This window comes from Carassius carassius, chromosome 24 (genome assembly GCF_963082965.1).
Source record: "Carassius carassius chromosome 24, fCarCar2.1, whole genome shotgun sequence".
Classification (NCBI taxonomy): Eukaryota; Metazoa; Chordata; class Actinopteri; order Cypriniformes; family Cyprinidae; genus Carassius; species Carassius carassius.
The window spans coordinates 18,508,897-18,533,145 of NC_081778.1; the positions used below are offsets into that span (position 1 = coordinate 18,508,897).

At 37.3% G+C, this 24,249-nt stretch overlaps 1 protein-coding gene across 2 annotated transcripts; it reads left to right on the forward strand.

Moving 5' to 3' along the window:
- Nucleotides 1-590: 590 nt before the first annotated feature.
- On the forward strand, nt 591-23,894 carry LOC132103076 (band 4.1-like protein 4B). Of its 2 annotated transcripts, none has more exons than XM_059507886.1 (23): nt 591-1,419; nt 5,192-5,296; nt 5,629-5,671; nt 6,313-6,391; nt 7,202-7,246; nt 7,741-7,793; nt 7,908-8,028; nt 9,194-9,281; nt 10,423-10,511; nt 10,624-10,693; nt 11,020-11,189; nt 11,272-11,381; nt 12,661-12,691; nt 12,840-12,873; nt 13,663-13,778; nt 15,304-15,443; nt 18,257-18,366; nt 18,467-18,550; nt 19,222-19,286; nt 19,408-19,503; nt 19,590-19,713; nt 22,670-22,764; nt 23,303-23,894. In XM_059507886.1, exons 1-23 carry the CDS (start codon nt 1,171-1,173, stop codon nt 23,364-23,366), a joined length of 2,181 nt encoding a protein of 726 aa, XP_059363869.1. In that variant the 5' UTR covers nt 591-1,170; the 3' UTR covers nt 23,367-23,894. The 2 variants fall into 2 exon arrangements, with proteins under 2 accessions (XP_059363869.1, XP_059363870.1); XM_059507887.1 differs by having other exon boundaries at nt 22,673-22,764.
- Nucleotides 23,895-24,249: the final 355 nt, after the last annotated feature.

Consider the following 24,249-nt stretch of genomic DNA (forward strand, 5'->3'; position numbering starts at 1 on the left):
GATAATGTATTTTCTATTGAATGACAGTAATGTGTTTTGCAGTTATTTAACTAAAATCAATGCATTTTAATTAAAAGCTGAATAGCAAATGCTACCATGATGAATTAATACTTAATAAATGCTTAAACCATTTTGGTTCTTAATATCACAGTAATAAAAACTAGACTTTGTAGCTTTTAATGAGAAGTGAGCTTGAAATATCTTGAATATTGTGCCAAAAAAAGAAGTCATAAATGTATATATATATATATATATATATATACATACAAAATAATACATTTTTTTGACTATTTTCTTTAAATATAACTTTTTTCCTTTTGATTTTGAGAATAAAGTGTGAAATGTACGCTACTTTGTGAGATTGACCAAACCGCTATTAGAATACCTAAATACACCTGTTATTAAATAAATAAAATGTGTTATTCTTATCACGTTGTGCGTCTTCTCTTATTCATGGTGATGGCTTGTGTGGATCTCGAATGAGCGTGCGTGAAACGCTGACGATTGGGCGCATTCTGTTTCCTGAAAGAGAACAGACTTGTTTCCAGACTTGACGCGATTGCGGAGCACAGTATGAAGGCAGCTTGATGTGTAGCGCTGGGGAATTCAGTGATGGTGTCTCGCGTGAAGGTAACCTCACACTGATCACTGTTTGGTTTACCAGCAGGTAGCGCTGCCTCGCGCACACTGACCCGAAGAGGGGAGAAAAAAAAGTTTTGAGTGTTGCTCTGAGATTTAACGCTTGCGCAGAACAGGTTGCCTGGCCAGTTCCACTGGTTGACTTACCTGAAAGGTACATACATCAGTTTCGGTCAGTAACAGAAAGGAACTAACGCGCCGAGCCTGGACTCCGGCGAGCGCGAGGAGAAGTTCGATTAAAGCGCAGATACTTTATGTTCAAACGAAGAAATCGAAAGGACCGGAGTATATTCTCGTGGCTTCTGGCAGGTGCGCTCGTGTTTTCTTGCCCGTACGCAACGAGGAAACGAAGCTCGTGACAGGTCTCCGTATCCCGACTTGTTCCCGCTGCATTGAACGGCTCAGCACGGTAGACGCCGCCTTTCTTCGTCGCGGAAAGCCTGAAAAAACAGCTGGATGCCTTCCTCTTGAGCAGTCCGGTATCAGTGCCGTTTTCCCTGGTTGATTAAACCGCCGTCTCGCGGGGAAAATATGATGGGCTTTCTGCGCAGGACGTTTAGCCGACGGTCAAAACGACGCTTTCGGACTTCAGAGGAGCTGGAGGGAACCGGCAGAGGCGGAAACACAGTGCTTCAGGCGCACCAGCAGCAGGTGATCCACGCGCCGATCGTAGTGACCGGGGGAGCCGTGGTCCACATCCCCGCCGCGGGAAACAGCAAAGACGCCATCACATGCAGAGTCCTGCTGCTGGACGGATCGGATGTCAGTGTGGAGTTACCGGTGAGTGCAGGACTTCTCGGCAGAGAAAAGTCACCTTGATTATTTTGAATGTAGTGTTTAACGGCAAAGTTAGGTTTTAACAGCCTGTCAGTGTGTGGCCAGCCGGATTTCCCCGGTGTTGGGTCCTGTCCCGGTAGTTGAGAGGTAAACAGATGGAGCTCGTGCTCCCGTCCTCATGTTTACTTCCCACCCATAGCGACCGCTCAACTGTCACACACAAACCTGCAGATTCCCTCGAGCACTGGGAGCTTTCACTGAAAATGAAACATACAGGGAGAAAAAGACACAAGGAGTTTCCCATTCTTCATCTCCTTCTATCGGTCAAAGTGTTTTCCAGAAATAAATTCCCATTTGTTGACTGAAGGTCGACGAACCAGTTAAGCGCTTAACCTTTGGTCCCACTCTTGCGCCATGAAATGTCGATCACCTTCTGACTGACAGTTCATCTGTTCCTAACTATCAGTTTTGTGATTGGAGCATGATTTTGTAAATTTGAGTTATATCCAAGTAATATCCATTCATTGACGTTTTGAGGAAACTGGCAGGTTGTAGCCTAAATTTATTCTCAGCCAATGAAAGCATTTCCAAAAAACTCAAGACATTAAGCTCTACCTGTCACCAAGCAACAGACAGAAAGCCTGTGTCTTAAGAATCTGGATCTTTCCTTGAATTTGTGTCTCCAAGTACAAAGAAATGTTATTAATTTAGAATATCTATATAATGATTAGCTAATAAAATACACTGGACAATGTCATTTATTTAACTAAAAAAAAAATTTAACAACTAATTGAACATTGTTACATCTTTTTAAGAACTGAATCATTTGGAAATGCACGTGTAAATGTGAATGCATATGGAATAAGCACATGCTTGTAGTGTAAAAGCTATTAGGTTGCTTGGGTATCTGTATGCTATGCTATTATATTGGCTAACTAAAACCGACATCAGTGCTCATCATAATTATAATCGAGTGATAAAGAGATTACCCATTAAATGTTTTCACAGTGTATGGAGAAGAGAGGACAGGTTTTTAGACCAAAATCATTGGCTGGGTCTGAATTAACATTCTCCCTGAATAGGTACTTCTCTTCAATTTATTTACTTGAGGACCATTAAAAATGTTTATTCTATATTGTATGAATCCAAACTAAATGTTACCACCTGTCTAATGAAAAAGCGCTAGCTTCTGTTTGTTTACTTGCCAAAGTGCATTTCTGGTCAAAGTGTTCTGTAATCACTCGGCTCTAGGTCTACTCCATGTTTTTTATTTCCTCGCTGGTGAGAGAAACCCGCTTTGAGCGATCATGAAGCAAAATAAAAAATACAGGGGCTCCTGCTGTCAAAAACCTGTTCTTCAGGCAAAATCTGCTTCCATGCTGGTCACATGATCTGGTCTAGAACGCTTGTACATAGACAAACCAAAAGTATGTCAAAGAATATCAGCACTCTTGGAATATCAACAGGCCAATCAAGTTAGAGGACTAGACCTGTTATACAGTTATGTTTAATGCTGAATATTTCCTTCTTTTCAATATAAGCCCTGTAAACACCTAAAGCTTATGTTGCATGTCATTTTATTGTTTTAGATTTCAAAGACATAGATTCGCTGATCGTTGCTTTATAAACATGGCTGTCATAGTCCGGAAATGTTATACTGTACAAGTCTGAACATGTCGAAGAATTTATAAAAGGCCTTTCCCTTCTATGTGTTATAACTTTAGTATAACAAATACATTTCTTTTGATGTGACCACTTCCAATGTCATCTGAGATCCAGTCATCTAACCTGATAATCAGTTTCAGTTTCAAAACAATAAATATATAGAATAGCTCTGAAATATATGTTGATGTATGTATGTATGTATGTATGTTAAGGGTTGTAGTTCAACCTGAACAGCAGCAAGTATCAAAGAGAATAATAGCCCCCCCTTAGGGTGTGTCCCAAATCCAGCCACTCTCCTCTGACACTTGAAGCTATTTTTGTTCTGGCCTTGGTTTGTGTGAAACTTACACACAGTATGTGTGTGTGTATTTTCATCTGTCTTTTAGATTTAGTCCATGTGCCTTGTGGTACTCTTATAAATGTCAAGGTGGAGAGCCTTTATCATTCATATATCTAGTTTTTCAAATCATATTCATCATATTCATATATGATTTTTTCAAATCAAAGACAGTACAGTACATTGTCTGTAAATCCTTCAGGTTTGTATTGTATTGTATTGTAGTATTCAGTACGTTCAGGCAAGGCAGCTGGACTTGGTTTTACCGTTGTCATTTTTTATAAGTTTAACAGCATATATTATCAAGCTTAAAAGTGCTAGTAAGAAATAAAAATCTTACTGGCCTTACTTTTGAATCATAGTGCAACTGAAAATAATGTCTTAGAAAATTGGAGGCCACTTATATTGGCAGCTTATTTAACATTTGACTTTGGGGAACTCCAAAATAATGTTGCATTTCCCGGCAGTGCCATAATTGATTAATTTCTTTTACTCTGTAGAGATGCTGATTCATGATTGGCTGAGTTCCACTCAGGGAATACTTCTCCTCATGCTCATCATAACAGGGAGCTCCTGCCATTTCCAGGGCCTATTCTGATCACATTCTCCCTCCTTCACCTCACAGCATCCTCAAACCAACAAAAGAAATCAATCAAGCCTCCGTAAAATGGAACAAATCAATAGCTAAATTCCAAATTCTTTGCATTTCCTGAGAGTTTCTGATCTCAGTGGAATGCTGGCCTTGAAAATAAACTGACCATCACAAATCAGAGATTATCTCCAGAATAGTTTATAGAGTTTTTCATTTGTGTGTGCTTTTGTGGTTCCCCTCATCTAGACCCAGCATGAAATAGAAAATAGAGACACTTGATCTGTCTTTGGCCTTCAAAGGTGCTCTGGGATTGTTATTATCCATCAAATGGCTTTGCAATAAGACTTGGTTTTGGACAAAATATGGAATACTCACAATATATTTGAAATGATTTTGCTGGCAATTAAAAAAATTAACATGAATATTGCAACAGTTCTGATTCACTGTTTATTTGGCTAAATAAACAGTACAGTATAAATGGTAATATTGTGAAATATCAGAACACATGCTGATTTGGTGCTCAAAAACAACATTTCTTAATATCATCAGTGTAGAAAATTGTTTTGCAGTTTTTATTTAAGGATTCTTTGAACAGAATTTTTTTTTAAAACCGAAATAGATTTTAACATTATTGTTTTGTTACTTTCACTTTTGTATACGTTTAATGCATTCTTGCTAAATATAAATATTAATTTTGATCCAAAGAAAAACATTGCTTATTCTGTGTAGATTAGACTGCTTTTGTTATATTAGTAACTGTGAAAACTATCATATATTTGTCTATGTTCATTTAAAATGGAACATTTGAAATTGTATTTATTTTATTTGTTTATGCTTAACTAGATTTTTATAGCATTTGACCTCTTGATCAAACATTTTAAAAATTATAGTTCTTCTGATTGAAAGAATAACATTGTTAAAAGACTAAATTTAGTTGAGATGAATTCTGAGATATTTTAAGCCATATCACTCAGCCGTAGTGAGTGCATATGAAAATCAATGTAGCATGTACAGTACATCGTTGTGGCTAATCAGGGCCATCAAGCCCTGCAGGCGCACCGGAGCAACTTCTTGCCGCCAGCATGCTCCACAGGTGTCCCCTTAAACTGTCACAAGATCAGTGTGACGCCCCGAGCCTTCCACACTTAGTGATTTATCTGTGCTTTAAATGTGCGTTTCAGAAACACGCCAAGGGACAGGATCTGTTTGATCAGATTATGTATCATTTGGATCTGGTGGAGGCTGATTACTTCGGTCTGCAGTTCATGGACCCAGAGCAGGTTGCGGTGAGTGGCACTTAATGAGCGTCCTTACACGTGTGTGTGTGTGTGTGTGTGTGTGTGTGTGTGTGTGTGTGCGTGTGTGTGCGTGCGTGTGCATGTGGCAGTGACCTGTTTTTCTATAAGCTGCAGCTCTTATACCAGAAATGAGAAATGGAGAGTGTCAGTGTGAAAAAGCCACTCAACATCAATCAGAACAACAGGATTTTCTTTTTCTCAGCACTCCGACTAATAACAAACTCTTTGTCTTGTTCCCTCTCCCTCCCACCCACTGTCTCCCCCAATCCTCCCATGCTGTTTTCTGTTCTCTTCTACTTCACATTTCTTTATGTTTTCAGCAATGGTTGGATGCAGCCAAGCCCATAAAAAAGCAGATTAGATGTGAGTAGTCATAAGGCATCTCTCTCTCTCTCTCTCTCTCTCTCTCTCTCACACACACACACACACACACACACACACACAAGTAGTTATTGTGGAGCTGTTTAGTTGGCTGGTCACAGATGGTTGATGACCTTGGGCTCATAATTTACTGTTGCCTTAGTGACTAGTGACAATTGTTTACGAGTGTACACTATGGGTGTGAATAGAGCCAATCTCTATGTATGCTGTGCAAGACATACCCCACGCAGATCACTAAACAGAAAGTTGTTGGATGGAGAAAGTGGGAGATGGAAATAGCATCAATATCATTTGATTTCAGCACTTATTTAAAATATTTCAGGCCATGCAACTTGTGTGAAATCCAGAAAAAGACCGTTGTCAGTGAAATGAATCCACTGATTCAGTCTCTCTGGTGTTTTTCTATATTATAGCGTAACCGCATTACAACACCTTTAAAAGCCGTTGAGTCACACTGAATCAACATTAGCTGACTTATGCCTGTCTCTATGACAACAATCTTTCATAACCTTAAAGGAGAGCTTCTTGTCTTTTTTTTCCTTTAAAGTTTGTACAAATGTTATAGTCATTGACATTGGGTGTCTGTTATATTCCAGTATACTCATAAAATCTCTCTGTCGTAGTTGGACCTCCATACAGATTGTTTTTCAGGGTTAAATTCTATTCTTCAGAGCCCAATAACCTTCATGAAGAGTTCACCAGGTAAACAACAATAGTCATATATGCCTTTACCTTGTTTGTCTTGTAAAGCTCTTTAATTTATCAAACTGAGATTTTTAAAGGGATAGTTCACCCAAAAATGAAAATTGTCATCATTAATCACCCCTATTTTGATCAAATCTGACTTATTTTCTTATGTGAAACAAAGATGTTTGCCTCTACAATATCCTTTCATCTCCACATAATGAATGAAACCTGCAGATATCAAGCTCCAAAATGACATAAAGGCACACTATAAAAACATAATAAATGTTGTCCATAGGGTTCATGTGCTATATTATCTTCTGAAGTAACAAAGTTAAAAAAAAATATTTATAACATTGCTTCAGAAGACTGAAATACTCTTGAGTGTGAGTACAAAGCATTTTTAATTTTGGGTGAATTATATATATTTTTTAAATAGAAGAGAGATTTTTCAATTTATCTGTATGTGTCAGTGTTCAGTTTTGCATGGTTATTTCCTCTATTTTTACATTAAGAATATATTTGCCATCATTAAACACTTACTTTAATCTTTAAAAACACTTTCATTGAATAATAATATAAATATAGTCTTAACAAATCTCAAAACAACCATTTTGTCTTATTGTATTTTATATCGTTGTGCTCTCTAAATTGATTTGTAGTATTTAAAATTATTTGGGTTTGTTTATTTATTTATTTTGACAAATTAGTTTACAATTATCTGCTTAGCATTTTTGCCAGATTTTTAATGGTTCATCCCTTATATGTATGGTATCCTATCTGCACTATAATATTTGACTTATGACTATGTAACCACTTTTTTTGCAGATATCTCTTCGTACTGCAGCTTAGACAAGACATACTGTCCGGCAAGTAAGAAATTACGCTTACCTCACCAAGACGTGCACAAACATGCACATGCAGTGGAAAAAGAGAGCCTTTCATATCTCTCTTATTGCCCTGTGTCACACCTCTGACCCTCCCTCTGTTACATGCACACACAGTGCGGCAGGGTTTCTACCGGGGTCCAATAAAAGCTCTGTTTCAGTGTGTATAATCTGGGTCTGGTCTCCTGGGTGCTGCTCTGCTCCTTTTTAATAAAAGAAACTCCAATGAGAACCAACACACAGCTTCTAATTTAAGAGCACAGATACAGTCCGACACACTTTCCCACACAGGGGGCACACACTTTCTTACATAAACACGCGGTCTCGTCATCTCACGTTTTACGGAAGTAGATTTTGACCATTGTTTGAAAACTGTGCCGGTTGAAAGTGCTTTGCTTTGAAAGTTACCTTTTTATATGCATTAAACACATTTAGTGGCTGTTTTAAGGGTCATTAAGTCTCTCCTTCTTCCCCGAGCAGGTTAAAGTGTCCATATGATGTGACTGTGGAACTCGGGGCTTATTGCTTACAAAGTGAGTGCTGTGTGATTTATTGGCAGTTTGGACTTTTTTTTTTCATGTGTTTGCATATTTATACCTGATTTTTGCCTTTTCATTTCCATTTCTTCCTATTTCATGTGTTAATAGGTGAACTTGGGGATTGTGATCCATTAGAACACTCTGTTGTGTTGGTATCAGAGTTTCGCTTTTCACCCAAACAGACCGAGCTGATGGAGGCGGACATCTACCACAAATGGGCCGAGTGCAGGTAACCCCATCTGAGTCAGTATTTCTTTTCCCTACACTACACACTTAAAAATAAAGTTTCCAAAAGGAGGTTTCTGTAGCAATGCAATTTGGGTTCCCCAAAAAACCTTTAAGTGAACAGTTAATTAAAAGTAACAGTTTTGTTCTTAGTATGAAGAATATTCCAATAATCTGATGAAAATTTACCATTATATAGAACCTTTTGTGCATTAGAAAAGTTACACTTGTGTTAGAGGTTCTTCATGGTAGCACTGATGCCATTAAAGAACCTTTATTTTTAAGAGTTTGGCAGCAGTACTGTATGTCCTGATAAACAAGTTGATTGAACGTGCAAGTACTATGCAACTTGACTAATCATAGCCAATCAGAAAACATTTCATGTCAAATATTAAAGCACTGAACCACTACGCAAGCGACCAACAAAATGTAGTTTCACAGTCTGGTTAGGACAGAAAATAAGATTAACAGAGCTTTACTGCTTGACGCTTTGTCCCATTGCCCGGTGTAAGATTGTGCTTGTGTGTTTTGAATGAAGTTTTGAATGATTGAAGTGTAAGATTTGATCTCAAACTTAGATTTGGACAATTTCATTTGCTTGTGATAATCACACTTGAACTGTTTACATGCATTGAACATGAACTCAAAACTCGGCCTCCCTGTGGTTTTAATTAAATCCTCAGCTCTGCATTTGACCCTGTTTTAAGAGCAATCATCAGAGTCAGCGTGCTACTGTACAAGTACGTACTCAGCTGAAGATCATTCCCTACAGATTAGATGTTGCATTTGTTTAAATGTGTCTAGATTGTTTGTTATTCTTGGAAATTAAATGAGAAATTTTGACACTTTATAGACCTGAGGGTTGAAAATATGCAGTGCAAGACAGAAATAACGGGTTGAATTGAATTCTTGCAGATTTTGTCAGCCAATGTAGATATTTGAGCACAGAGCAGAGGTATAATGTGAGAGGATTTCCAGGGGTTAATAGCAATTGCAGCAGTTCTTGGGATTTGCTTGATGGGACATATGGCAAATGCTGTGAAGCTGTGCAAGAGGGCTGCTGTAGTCTAGCCATGAAATGACGGGGCACTGGCGAAGAGTTGAATGATGAGTTATGGTGTTCATTACGGCTCATGAGTTTGAATGCTCACCAGAACGTCTCTCTACAGGGGAATGAGTCCTTCTCAAGCGGAGCTGAATTTCCTGAATAAATGCAAGTGGCTGGAGATGTATGGAGTGGACATGCACTTTGTGAAGGTGAGATCACTCCCTTCATAGTTCATTTACATCCCTCCAGTATTTGGATTTTAAAGATTAGTTTTAAGATTGTATTCAAATTCTTGGTTTCATTATCTTTCATTATACCTTCACAATAGGAGAATTATCTCCAACAATAAGAGCTCTATCATAATGCTGCACTTTACGAAGACAATAATATACCCATAATACCTCCATTACATCTTTCTATATTACTACTATAGCCTATTAAATGATGCACTTATTCCTTCACAACAGCATCTGAATTGATCTCTGAATTGATTTTTTTTTTTTTTTTTTTAAGAAATAGGGCTGCACATGATCATTAATCATTCAAAATCCACTTATGTTATTCTGTGTTTTTATTTCTATAGGTTATCTTAAGGGTTTTTTTCATTGTTTTAATTTTAGTCTTAGTATAACATTCACAATACCATGCATATTTTTACTTTTTTTATTCTAAAGAAGAAACCAATGTATAGTCCACATCTGAGGCTTAATACTATAGAAAAGCAATACAAGTTTTACAAGTCAGTTTATATTCACAAAAAATATAGCATGCCGTTGCTTCAAACAATAATATAAACATCATTCATTGTAAATCGTGATAATCCTAATTTATAATTGCAATTGCAATTTCAAGGGAATAATCGTCAATTGTGATTTTAGTCATAATCATGCAGCCCTACGAAGAAATTATTTTATTCATCATGGATGCATTAAATTGACCAGTTTACGGTATTATAAATATTTCTATTTCCAATAAATGCTGTTCTTTTGAACTTTCTATTCATCAACAAATCATATAAATAAAATGTATCACCAAGCCACAAAATTATTAAGCAGCACAACAGCTCAACATAGATAACAGTTATTGTTATAATAATAATTACATTGTAAAATATATTAAAACAGAATAGAGTTGTTTAAAATTTTAATAATATTTCACAGTATTAAATGTATTGTATTTGTCAAATAAATGCAGTCTTATATAATAAATGAGCAAAAGAGAAAAAAAAAATACAGACCCCAAACTTTTGAACGGCAGTGTATTTATTATACTTGTTCAGTTAAACCTGTGTAATATTCTTGTGAGACGGGGTAAGACTGCTGTGTAAAAGTGCTCTCTACTGATGTGCAGGGACGGGATGGAGGAGAATATGCTCTGGGACTCACACCAACTGGCATTCTTGTTTTCGAGGGATCCAGCAAAATTGGTCTCTTCTTTTGGTGAGGTTCACGGATACACCCCTGCTGTTCTGACCAGTAGCTGGGTCTTCACTCTTCAGTCATGGCTGATATTTTCCATCTCAACCCGTTGTATGTAAATGTGTCCATTCAGGCCTAAAATAACCCGTCTTGACTTCAAGAAGAACCGACTGACATTAGAGGTGGTGGAGGACGATGAGAAGGTAAGTTTTACATACACAAAATTACACTCATGTGTGCTCACATTCTAGACATTCCTCTATACCAGGGTCCTTCAGCCTTGGTTGATGTGTTTAAATAAGCTAGTATAATAATCACTATTGCCATGGAGTCATACTTGTACAATTCCATTTAATTTTTCTTAATACATTTTCATTTCAATGTATACAATTTTATCACATTATTTTTAAATCATTCATTCATTATTTAATATAAAACAATAAAAAAATTTATGAATAATTTGGAAAGCCCTGTGCTTTTTTTAAGTGCTTTTATCTGTTCTTTTGCACCTGATTGTTTGTGCATGCAGGGCCGAGAGCAGGAGCACACGTTTGTGTTTCAGCTTTCGAGTTCTCGGGAGTGCAAGCACTTATGGAAGTGTGCAGTAGAAAGCCACGCCTTCTTCCGGCTCAGACAGCCAACCCACAACAAGAGCAACAACAGTGACTTTACACGCTTCCGCTCGCAGTTCAGATTCAGGTCCATACACATACGCACACCTAATCTGGCAACATATTTACACTGTCGCCCTTTTTAAGTGTCATGTTGTTTGTGTTTACAGTGGAAGGACTGAATATCAGGCCACACGTAGTGGTAAAGTCAGGAGAGCAAGCACTTTTGAGAGGAGACCAAGTAAAAGATATCCCTCACGGGCCCAGTCTATGGTCAAGGGTAGGTCTGTGTGCCATATATTCTTCCAATAATCAACCTAATGCATTTCTGACATGCTTAATCTCTGTGTCTGCCCTGCAGCTGACTCTAAAGTCTGCTTTATTGCAAGTAGGGGTGGGCGATATCTCGATATTTAAAATATATCAAGATATTTTTTAAACACCATATGGATTTTGACATATCGTATATATCGATATATTGTTTATATTTAATTCTGATTCCGCCACTTTGCTTGTTTGTCTTATCTGTGCTGTGCTCACCCCCCGCCTCCTTGCTTTTGTTCCCCCTCCCCTCGCGTGTTGTTTTATAAACATGGCGCGCGATATGGACTAATATCAAATCGCGATATGGACTAATATCTACAAATATTAAGCCAGAAAAGACTATTTAAATATGAATCCTGCATGTTCTGCGTGTCTGTGTTAATGAATGGAGCAGAAGCACGTCTTAATTTTATTACACACCAGGAAGCGCGCGTGATGCTCCGTTGATTTCAGCGTCTTTCCTCTCACTAAATAAAGACGTGAACACATGAACAACATCTCCAGAACTGCTCTGACCGTCACTTCATGAGCATCTGGCCGTTTGATTTGAGTAAAACTAGCGTCATATCACATCATAGATTGTAGTATCACATGCACAGAACTGTAAAGGTAAACCCGTCAAAATAAAAGTATTTGCCAGAAATCTATTATTAGCCTATTGTTCAGCAGAATGTAGAAAGCCTACTACTATTAAAATGAAACTAACATAATTTAAGTAATAATCACACAACATTTCTTCCATGTATTATTTTTAATAGTAAATCCCCTTTGTTTACCAAAAAATAAAGTTTGCTTAATTTTCAATAATTAAAAGATCAATTAAATGAATGTTTTATGTCTTCATTTGACAACCAGAAAAATGTGAATACACAGAATTTCAGAGGGGAAAAACATTTCACATAAGGCTATTTTAAATGTAACAAATTAAGTTGTTTTTATGCATTTAAATAATTACACTTGCTTAAACACAGAATTAGGTAACAATAAAACATATGGTGAAGAAAAAAATAAAACATTTCATAGGGCCCTAAACATGTAATATTTGACATATTTGTTTTTACAGTAGTTTTTGGGGGGTTATTTTTCCTGTAAAGGTATCGAGATATATATCGTATATCGAGATATAGCAAAATATATCGAGATATATTTTTTGCTCCATATCGCCCAGCCCTAATTGCAAGTACCACATCACATCACATATGTCCTGTTCATATGACTGCTTTTGTCTTTCACAGCCATAACTCCAGTAAAACATCCACATCTAAGGTAAAGCCACACAAACATGATTGTGAGCACTCTGATATAAAAACATGTTGTTTTTTAATGCTATTTAGTTATTTTTTGTTGTGCTTGAGGTATGTAGAATTATTTTTGCTTTGACTGTGTAATCAAAGTTTCCCTCTCCATTCTGTAGTGCACAGGCAAGCCCTGATTCAAGCTTAACACCGGTACGCTTTCAATATCCTTTACCCTGTATATGATTATTTCAGTAAAAAATAAGTGTGTGTATTTAGTAGCTTCATCAAGCCCTTTTTTATTTTGTAAACTGTTTTAGGGCTGTCAGATTTTACATATTAATTGAAAATGTTTTTATTAAATTATATTTTTCTTTTTTAATTCAATTTTAATTTAAATTTTTTTTTAAATAGGTCCGAAATTGTTTTTTTATTTATTTTATAGACAGTGTAACAGTAGATATGGCATATGGCAAAAGATATATTTTAAGGATGTTTTATGGTTCTTCACGAGATGAACATTATATTTGAGGACCATTTGCAAAAATGTGAAAACTTTTTAGAACTTCTTTTTATATTTCAGTGCTTTTAGTATCTCCTTCCCCCATGAAACTTTGTGTTAACTCAAATGTATAGTTTTTCACAGTTTCTCAAGGAAATGTAACAGTCTTTTCAAGAGAAGGCACATAGAGTGCTTCTCAGCAGAACACAGTACTTCATTGAGAGAATGCAAAAGCATTTAAATAACATTTTTCCTCCCATCACTTTTTCCACCATCATCATGTCCCTTTAGGGGTTCTGTAGAAAACCTGAAACTTGTGAATCATTTCTCCAAATAACATTCAGAAAAAAAATATTGCGCAAAGCATGATGAGGTTTTTTTTGTTGTTGTTGTTGTTTTTTTTCTCAAAGACCGATATTTAGCCGGCTAAGTTCTTAGTGCTGAAGTAACTGGCAAGAGGCTTAACTCATATGAATCATATTTTTTCTGTTTCCGTTCAGTATAAGCACAACATTCCAATTGCACAGGAACCCTGGAAAAGACCACATCCATCTAGTCTGACCCCTCCCCTATACGTACAGCCATTGGAAATGGGACACGTTCCACCACCACACAGGTATACATTTTTATCTACCAAAACTGAAAGATAAAGCCTCTCTCAATCTTTCAATTTCTGTAAAAAAAAAAAAAAAAATATCACAAAATGTAGGCTGATCTCATCTGTGTTTCACCTGCATGTGCATATGTGTCTGATTTAGACCCTCCAATGTGGACAGGTCCCCTGCGAGCAGTGGTTGGTTTGGTGAGAGCGGTTTAATTGAGCGCAGTGTCAGGAGTGTGTCAGTCGTGCACAAAGACAAAGTTATGACTGCACTGTGAGCATGTGAAAGAGTGTTTGGATGAGCTGCTCACCTTAGTAAAAAAGACCGCTGAATGCTCGCATCCAATCACAGTCTGTCATCCATCTGCATCATCACACCTGCAGGAGTCTCATCCATTGTTCGTGATCATCCATCATGTGACATCTCAACCGATCAAATGCATCCTGAAATATTAAAACATATTCAGCATATGCAGACCTTGACGTCTGACTCTGACAATCTTCATGTTGATAGCTTTTAGAGTTTTGCATGACTTCCAGTCAAATTTAGAACTAGCAAAGTACCTGAAAGAGGATGTCAGGATATGTAACTGCTGCTGTTGTGAATTCATATTCTATAGCAAGGTCGCTCAGTTTTGTCCCAGCACTTATCTTAACTCATCAGATCCTTCTCACCAAGCTGTTAAAAATTACGGACCTCCAGAAGCCAGACTGAGCACTGTTCTAGATTATAGCCTTTTTTTTTAAATCATTTTAGTTCATAGATTTATTCATATCATGTCTGAAAGTTTACTTTTAAGTGCAAATCACTTATATCATGCCAAGCACCTCACTGTTTACAAACCCTGCTTTATTTAATTTAAATTCACCTTGAAAGTACTCATGACAGCTGTTCTACTGTATATGTGCTACTGATCATTATGTATTTGCTTAAGTGTTAAGTTAGAAACCTTCGTGTTTGGAAATCCATCGAAATCCGTTCAATTGGCAAGGGACAGGGGCTTTTAATGATTACAGACTGCTGCAATGAGGCCTGCCTAAATAAATGTGTTTGCACTAATCGACTCAATTTTATTGATTACGTAAACACTTGACATTTGCTTCTCATTTTTGTATTAACATTTGCACAGTTCCATTTTCTGTTTAATAACACCATTTGCATAAACAGTTGTTATTGTTGTTGGTCCATCCATTGAAATTACTTTAATAAGCACTGTTATTAAATTAGAAAGCTGTGTGCATGTTTCTGCATGTCATTTTACTGTGGTTATTCATGACTTGCTACTTGAAATAAATCAATAAAAAAGTACCAGCTCATGCATTGGTAATATGCTGGTGTTAATTGTGTTGTAAAAGCATAAAGGATTAATAAAGATGACACATGCCATTTGGTTGCATATGCGAGTGAGTGTGTAGATGTGTATGAATGAACTTCAGAGACTCTTGTTCCCTGAATCTTTACGTCATTTACAGACTAAAATATGTGGAGCTGTCATATGTACCATTGTACACTGTGTCATTGTTGTGCATTGTTTTATAGTTTCCCTTTGAGCACTGCTGACACCCGGAGGTTTAGTATGGAAGAGAACGAAGCTCCTCATTTTGGAAAAGTCCATCGCTGCTACCATCGCCACGGATACGAAAAACCGGAAGCACTGTGCCTCACGACAGCTAAACCTAGTGAGTCCTGACTCTGAGTCTGAATATAGCTACTTGACTTGGGTGCTGCTATAATATATGTTAAATAATCAAAAACGTATATTTATCTTCTTAAATTTTGAAGACATATTGTTTTATATTTTTACTTTTGCTCAGCCGATGCAGAAATCAAGGGTTGCGCGTGTTTGAACGAATGACCCAGTGTATGGAGATATATTTTTTGTATAATTAAACGAATAAACTGAATGAGAATCCACAAATAAATATTAGATTTTCACAAACATAAATCAAATTTACAAATATATAAAATTAAATTTCACAAATATCTATTTGTCACAAAAACAACTTTGCATGGCATTCGTTTGTGGATCTTGCTTTTAGCGGCGTTCATTTTAACTCCACGGCTAACCTGCTCCAGGGGCCTGTACCAAGATGGTAGCTGTACAAATTCAGAGTTACAGGATTAGTTTTGAGTTGATAAAACCAAACCTCTCCAATCCAGCTTTGTTGGTACCATGATGCTGTTCATCAACTTCCTTTTCAACTCAGGCTTTGGTCCTGAGTTTGTGGAGCGCGTGCACATGAATGTGTGACATCACTGGCGAACAGCCAATCACGAGCCTTGCAACCCAAAGCAAGTTTGATTTACTTCTTGCTAGAGATCCTGTGAGATTCAAAACTAAAGGTTAAAGGTTAAGAGATTGAAGAATATGACAAATTTAAACGTCATATTAAAAATGAAGGAGGACAAATAAAATAAATAAACTTGCTCTATCAGTGCAGTGACAAGAGAAACTTGTTAACTTAGATTATACATTTGAAAATAAATAGTGATAGAGACTTGAACATTTTTATTTTTTTAAATAGTGCAATCTTTTGATACTACAGCTTATTTATATAACATGATCTGTATACATTAATATTTATTTAAAATAAAATATTTATAATAACTGTTTAACTAAAATTGCTTGCGTGTAAAAGATACATAATAATAATATGAATCACAATAATTATATAAATCATAAAACGACTCAGTAATTATCATTAAAGCCAGATTTCTTCTATTTTTTTTTTTTTAGCATTAGTGGCCATTAATTTGGAGCAAGATAAACTGGAGTGACTTTGTGTCAGACATGTGTCACTTCTCTCACATCTGATTGGTCCAGCTTCAGTTTGAGATCTCTAACCCAGAACACAACCTGCCCCGGAGCAGATTAGCCGTGGAGTGTAAGTTACTATGGCAATGAATGCTGCTAAAAGCCAAGCCACTTACATGGTAACTAAAACCCAGGATTGGTGCAAACTAACCTGAAACTTACCTGGCTAGCCAGCTAATCTAGCTTCATGGTACAGGCCCCAGGACAGGTTGTGTTCTGGGTTAGAGATCTCAAACTGAAGTTGGACCAATCAGATGTGAGCAAAGTGACACATGTCTGACACAAAAAGTCACTAATACTATAAAACATACACATAAAAAATGTCTGGCTTTAATGATAATTACTTAGGAGTTATTTTATATGATTTATATAATTAATATATGATTCATATTATTAATCCATTAAACTCAAGCAAGTTTAGTTTACCAGTTATTATAAATCATTTATTTTAAATTAATATAAATCTATACAGATCATGTAATATAAATGAGCTGTAATATCAATAGATAACATTATTTTAAAAGTGACTCCATGTGACCTTACATGTTTGAGTCTCTATCACGATATATTTTCAAATGTATAAACTGCACTGATACAGCAAGATAATTATTTGTCATCTTTCATGTTTCATATGATGTTTAATTTGTCATATTCATCAATCTCTTAAACATTAGCAAAACCTTTATCATTAACCTTAAATATCGCTGGGTCTCTTCTCTTGCGAGAAGTAAATCAAACTTGCTTTGTTTTGCAAGGCTTGTGGTTGGCTGTTCGCCAGTGATGTCACACAATTATGAGCATGCACTCCGCAAACTCAGAATCAAAGCCTGAGTTGACAAAGTTGATGATCAGCATCATGGTACCAACTAAGCTGGATTGGAGAGGTTTGGTTTTGTCAACTCGTAACTAATCCTGTAACTCTGAATTTGTTCAGCTACCATCATGGTACAGGCCCCAGGTCTAGACAATAGACTGTAATAAGTGGACTCCACCTACCGTCTACTCAAGCCAGTCATTTAACAGCCACACTTCGCTGACTAATCGTAGCACGTTCTCACTTTAACCAGCATGTTTTGCTGTTATCTAAATGGCCTGAGTAGAAGGTGGGTGGAGTCCACAGGGTAATTGCGTTTTATGCGGCTGTTTGAGAAGGTCGCGATTTGACTCGAGGTCCCTTCACACACAAAGTGATAACTATAAAAATAACTATCAGCATCCACACCTACGAAAAATAATGTTATGATTAGTTTGTCGCTTTAAAACCTCAAGATTTCTTAGGGGGCATTCACACCAAAGACGATAACAATCAAGTTAATCAACCAAAAAAAAACCATTTTTGGTTACCAATATTCTTCAAAATATATTTTTTGTGCTTCAAAAGTCAAAACTTTCAAGAGCTTTGTCTGAGTTTTTGTCTACTGAAATTTTTTTGAGGGAAGACATTTAATTAGTTGAACAATTTGCATGTTGTTAAACAACAGCACAATCCATTGAACACAGAGTTCTTCTATTGGGCTCAACCTCGTTTATATTACTCTCAAAAATTTAATATGCTGCTACCCTCACTAAGGTCTATTGGACTTTACTCTGTGAATGCCACTTTGCCAATCAGATTCGATGAGTTAAATTAACTTGTAAAATTCTAAATATGTATGCTGATGTGTTTGTTTACATCAGAAGCTTGGGTCGTGTCTCCTGGGCTCCCGGATGAGTTGGATCGAGCTCTGCAGAACCAGCTAGAAGTAGAACCTGCAGCCTGGCCGGCTCTCCACATCAACATAGACATGGTCAGTTATGGAGACCACAGCCACCTGGAACATAAAGACAATATTTTTGTGGCTGTTTTATGACATATAAATAAGTATTCAAATCCCTCTGTAACTACAGGCAGAGGAAAAACCACTTTCTGAGAAAAGTCTTCCTTCCTCCCCTGCAGTTTTACAAGAACAACTGAAGAGTAACATCTCTAAAGTAACTGCTCTCACAGACAGCAAGAACATGACACTATTCATAAAAGCTGATGCAAAGTTAATTTGTCTATTTATATATCTGCATCTAAGGTACCTGAAAAAAAAAACAGGTAATTCCAGCTATGGTCTAGTTTAAAGTTGCAATGAAATGGAAGCAGCAACATCTTTTCTAAAGAGTGATGCTCATCTGACTAAGCCAAAAAGAAAAAATGTAGTGAATGGCCTTGATTCTATTAATTGCATGGAGGCAGATGTGATTGCAAGCTTTTAGTCAATAAAAAAAAAAAAAGGTAATAAGACTAAATATTTTTTTTTTTATAGAAACACACATGGATGAATCCTTCACAATAATATCTGTAACATGCAATTATAAAATAGTTCACTTTAAAGAACCTTTTGTATAATGGAAAGGTTCCATGGATGTTAAAAGGTTCTCCGTGGAACCATTAATGCCATTTAAGCCATATAGCCTAAAACCATTTTGACCAGCTAGGAACCACATAAAGCCACCTACCTGCTTAGCTGGAATTTGGAAAAAAAGCCAAATACAGTACAACTCTACACAAACTAATTATAACAGTTTATAAAGCACAAATATTGAGGTTACAGAATGAGGGCATGTGACAGTAGCAGTGAGATGATGCATAGCTTGTACTCTGTATCCTACTGTAGCGTGCCACCCAAAGTGATAGTGGAACCTCGAAGGGGAACTCTTCAAGTGGAGACCAAACTGACAGGTGAGAACAGCAGATATGCCAGCTCTGGAAGTTAGTACATGTCTCAGATGGTTTTCAAACATCAGAAACCATCAAGTGTCTTTGTCTCTGTGTGTTACATTAACTGATTTTGGCTTCTCAGGTATCCCAGCTCTTCACAGGATTCAGGCTCAAGCAGTATGAACACAGAGAAGCCCAGAGTGGAACGACGCAAACGCCTTGTCAGACAGTTCAGCTTGTGAGTCACTAGGCAAAATGTATATCATCTGGAGCCTTTTAGATTTAACAATGAGGCCTCTCTTGATATATTTTATTTGTCTATAGTAACCATAGTGATGAAGATGACCTCCCTGAGGCACTTGCAGCCATCTCCTCCGAGTGCAATATCGGAAAATCCTCCTCAAACAGCTCCTTGGACAAACAGATCCAACCACCCATATACCCACCGGTAAGATTTACTATGCCGTTCGAGATGCAATAAACATTTATTTTTCAATCAAAACGTTTTCAGTTACTGAAGCCAAAGGCTCTGTTCACAGTCTGCCTTGATTAATTTATTCTACAAGAGAAAATATCCAATAACAAATATCCAATTTCAGGGAGACAAGGGAAATTATAATGCAGAAGAAAAAAAATAACCAGTGCACATTTAAAGTGACAGTACACTTAAAATGAAAATCCTGTAATCATTCACTCACCCTCACTCCAAACATAGTTGACTTCCTTTCTTGTTCTGACAAACACACACAAATATGTTCTTGAAGAACATCGTAAATCAGACATTTTTCTAAATATCTTATTTTTTGTTCCTCAGAGGAAATGCAGTAAGTTATTTTTAGTGTACTGTCACTTTAAGTTAATGACAGTACTATTCTTAAAGGGTACCTAAACCCCTGGTCAGAGCCTGACTCCACCCACTGGCAAGAGCACAGCGGAGATAGAGGGGATGAACCGAGGGCAGGACTGAGCAGGTGGGGGAGTGAACCTGAGACCCGCAGTGACATATTGATTGACAGCTGCTGTCAGAGTCACAAAAATGGAGAGTGACTGTAGTAACGCAAGTGGCTTTGCAACAGAGCGTTCATCTGAAGTATAGCACTTTTCTCGCCCACCTTCTCCTGAAGTGGAGGATGTCGAGGTGTCTGTGGACACAGGGACAGGGCCTGAGCAATATCAATTCAAGCCGCTGGCTCAAACTGCGGTCTTAACTCCAGCATCGCCTCGCTTTTCAGCGCGAGCTGTGTGGAGAAGCCCATTTCCACCTCCATTGCGTTGGAGAAGCAATCCCGCGTAAAATGCAGTTTGCACACTCCAGCTCTAGGCGGGAACTTGCGGTCTTCCAATCCAAGTGCATGCAACCACTGGCGCCTAATTTTCAAGTCTACTGGAAAACTATGCAGTCCAGCAGTGCTGTTGCAACCAGCAACACTACACCTACGTACCATCCTGACCACTGTACTAAATACAGATAAATCTACGCCAACTTGAAGCTATCCTAACTGATGCAATATGCTACTAACTAACTATGCTCCTAACAATATTAACGTTACACTAACAACTATGCTAATTAACTACATAGGCTACACAAAATAATCTAAATAACTAAATAAATGTTATGCTAAATAGAAGCTAAAATACTCTATCCTGATCGTTTTCTATCCTGATCGCAATTCCAGATCCTGACTCACAGTAATTTTGACGGAACAAGATGGTTTTATACTGCCAAGGGAGTGGTAGCTCGTACCAAGGGGCGTGGTGAGCTGAAAACTGCTTACATCACCTGCCACCAAAATCAACTGCAGTAGCCACCGTTCAACCTGAAGAGGGCAGCACTCAGATGTTTTTACACCATATAGAATTAAAACACTTTATACTCAAATGTCAAAAAAGTTACTCGAATCAATGAACAGCACTAACAAAGCCCCATTCTTACAGATCATTAACTAAAAAAGGTGGTTTAGGGTTAAGTTACTCCTTCGGATGAGACGTTAAACCGAGGTCCTGACTCTCTGTGGTCATTAAAAATCCCAGGAAGTCTTTCGAAAAGAGTAGAGGTGTGACCTCGGCATCCTGGCTAAATTCGCCCATTGGCCTCTGACCATCATGGCCTCCTAACAATCCCCATATCTGCTTATTGGCTTCATCACTCTGTCTCCTCTCCACCAGTAAGCTGGTGTGTGGTGGGCGTTCTGGGGCAATATGGCTGCCGTCGCATCATCCAGGTGGATGCTGCACACTGGTGGTGGATGAGGAGATACCCCCTGACAATGTAAGTGCTTTGAGTGCCTAGAAAAAGCACTATATAAATGTAATGAATTATTATTATTATTATTAAAATGGATCCACACACGATCAGAGTAACTCAGTACTTATTTATATACACACGTAAGTGTGTTTTGTTAAATTGTGAAATATAAAGGGGGTTCATATTGCCAGTTTGTTTGTCAATACATTAATGTATGCTCTAGTCCCGTATTTAGAAAGTGAAACTCGGTTAAAAACTCGGTTTTAAGGTAATTACCTTTAGCATGATGCATTCCCCTTTGACCAGTTGTAGCCTGGTAGCGATGTCTTTTACTGTCTATGGATGTCGCATGTTCGCCTAGAGTGGCACTGTTCACGCGGTCGCGCGCTCCAACTCTCCCTCGCCATCACGCCTATGCACATTATTTTAATGTAAGAGCATTTTTAACTTAAATGTGCCAAGCATCCGGTGTCAGCAACTTCCGTTATATAAGCAGTAGGCCTACAATAATAATCATTATGCTGTTTTTACTATTTTTAAGTAGTTTACTACTTTGTTTACTGCACTTTGTTCTTTTAGTCACTCATCTATAGGATGTATAAGTTATATGTAGACCTATATATAAATAAGGTGAATACTGTAGCCTATGCTTTAGGGTTATATCACAAAATATAATGTAACCATTGTTTCTGGTATAAATCCACTGATATGCAGTAACAGTTTTGTTTGGTGTATTACAAATATAATATAGGCTAATATTATATATATATATATATATATATATATATATATATATATATATATATATATATATATATATATATATATAGCCTATTCATACATACCTTACTTTAATCTCTGGAGATACTGTATGTGACAATATGTGACCCTGTCTGGGAAAACCCAGCTAAAGTAATTTTTTGGTGATTTACCATTTTCTATATAAAACCATCCTTCATAAGGTAAAGAACATTCTGTGAAAGTGTAACATTGATATCTTTATTACTGACTAAACCCAGATCAGAGATTGAAAGTAGTGAAATTAATGGTTGAAATCAAAATTTGATGCTTGTTGTAATCTCATAATTCGATTTTGAGACATCAGCCTGGATTTCACAGCGAGGGTCACATATACAGTCCTTTTTTTCCTTCTCCATAGCAGAAGGATACGTCACATTTAGAGCGTGACAACTCTCCACTGCTCTTTCCAAGCCCAGTACCTCACCTGCTTCCATATTCTACACATACAGAAAGGTAACATACATACACACACACACACTGTACACTGGTTTCCATGTTTTAAAGGGACCTCCAATAGAATTTATGGTTTTTATATTATACAAACTGTATTTTCTAACCCCTAACCCTCGCAGAAAACTTTCGATTTTTTAAAAACTTCATTCTGAATTATTTATAAGCTGTTTTCTTCATGGGGAATAAAAAAATGTCCCCACAAGGGTAAAAATGAGTGGTATTAATATCCTTAAGGGTACATTTGGTCGCCATAATGTAGTGAATACCAGGTACACACACACCTACACATACACACACACACACACACACACACACAAAACAGTCAGGCCCTTTCCAAGATCCTATTATTTCCTTTCCTTGAATAATTCATAGATGTATTTTCCTGATGTATATCTGCCTTCCTATAAGTGATTATTCATATATTTCTTTTGTTATGTGTGTTTGTCTATTTTTCTTTCCATCTGTTGACGTGGGTCTCAATGTTTTTTCTCTGATTGTTCCCAACCTTCTTCCTGTTCATGTCTTCGAATGTGTGAAGCTCTGAAGACCTGCGGATGGAGAGAGAGAAACTGCTGAGGGCTCTGTTAATGACAGAACTCTAAGACAACACAAACACACACACAACACAACTGCTGACAGACCACAAAACTTACAGACAACAAAAGCCCTTAAAGGAGTCATATGATGCGATTTCAAATTTTTCCTTTCTCTTTGGAGTGTTTCAAGCTCATGGTGCATAAAGAAGATCTGTAAAATTCAAAGAGATATTCTTTATAAAACTTAAGGCTTGTCCACGCCCTCCTAAAAAAACCTAGTTTAAACATTCCCCCACAAGTCTATGTCATGATGTGGGAAGATTTGCATAATGCCGACCAAATGTTCACTCAAAGAAAGAAGGCATACCTTCTATTCTTGCTGTTGCATTGTTGCCACCACTACCATGTTGCAGAGATGCTTTGTGTTTCATTGTGGAAGCGAAACTACTTAGTCTGGCCTTCCAAAAGAGGACGATATCCGCTTTGTTATGCCTAGAGCTGATCCGTGCTGGTCGCTGAGGAAATGCATCAACTTCGCAACTGTGGATCGCCGGATCGGCTTTCACTGTGGACGTGGTGGAGTCCAGCCCGGGGTCGTCAGAATAGCGCTTGTTGTTTGTCTTTTCTCCGATCAGACATGCAACACAACCCGTAAAAAGACAGTATAAGTCATTATAATCAGTCATTATGTCCCCACTGGATGCAAATGCCTCATTTGTAATGGGTTTTATTGGTTTTGTCTCTTCGTGCCGGGACATGGCATTATAGTATGTTAAGGGGCGTCACAAGCTTGAGCTATTCAGCCAATCACAATTCACTGGATAACTGGCCAACCAGCATACACGATTTTTCAGGATGATGAGCCTTGTAAACATTGTTGCATTTCAGAAAGGCGTTTCAAAGAGGAGCAACAATAATGTACATTATGTGGAAAATAATGTGTTTTTTG

What these genes read in the sequence shown, in the direction of transcription:
- LOC132103076 (XM_059507886.1), top strand. Translation starts at nt 1,171, where the DNA reads ATGATGGGCTTTCTGCGCAGGACGTTTAGCCGACGGTCAAAACGACGC. An exon ending in CACAAATGGGCCGAGTGCAG is followed by an intron (nt 8,029 to 9,193) that starts GTAACCCCATCT and finishes GTCTCTCTACAG; the next exon opens with GGGAATGAGTCCTTCTCAAG. An exon ending in CTTGTCAGACAGTTCAGCTT is followed by an intron (nt 19,504 to 19,589) that starts GTGAGTCACTAG and finishes ATTTGTCTATAG; the next exon opens with TAACCATAGTGATGAAGATG.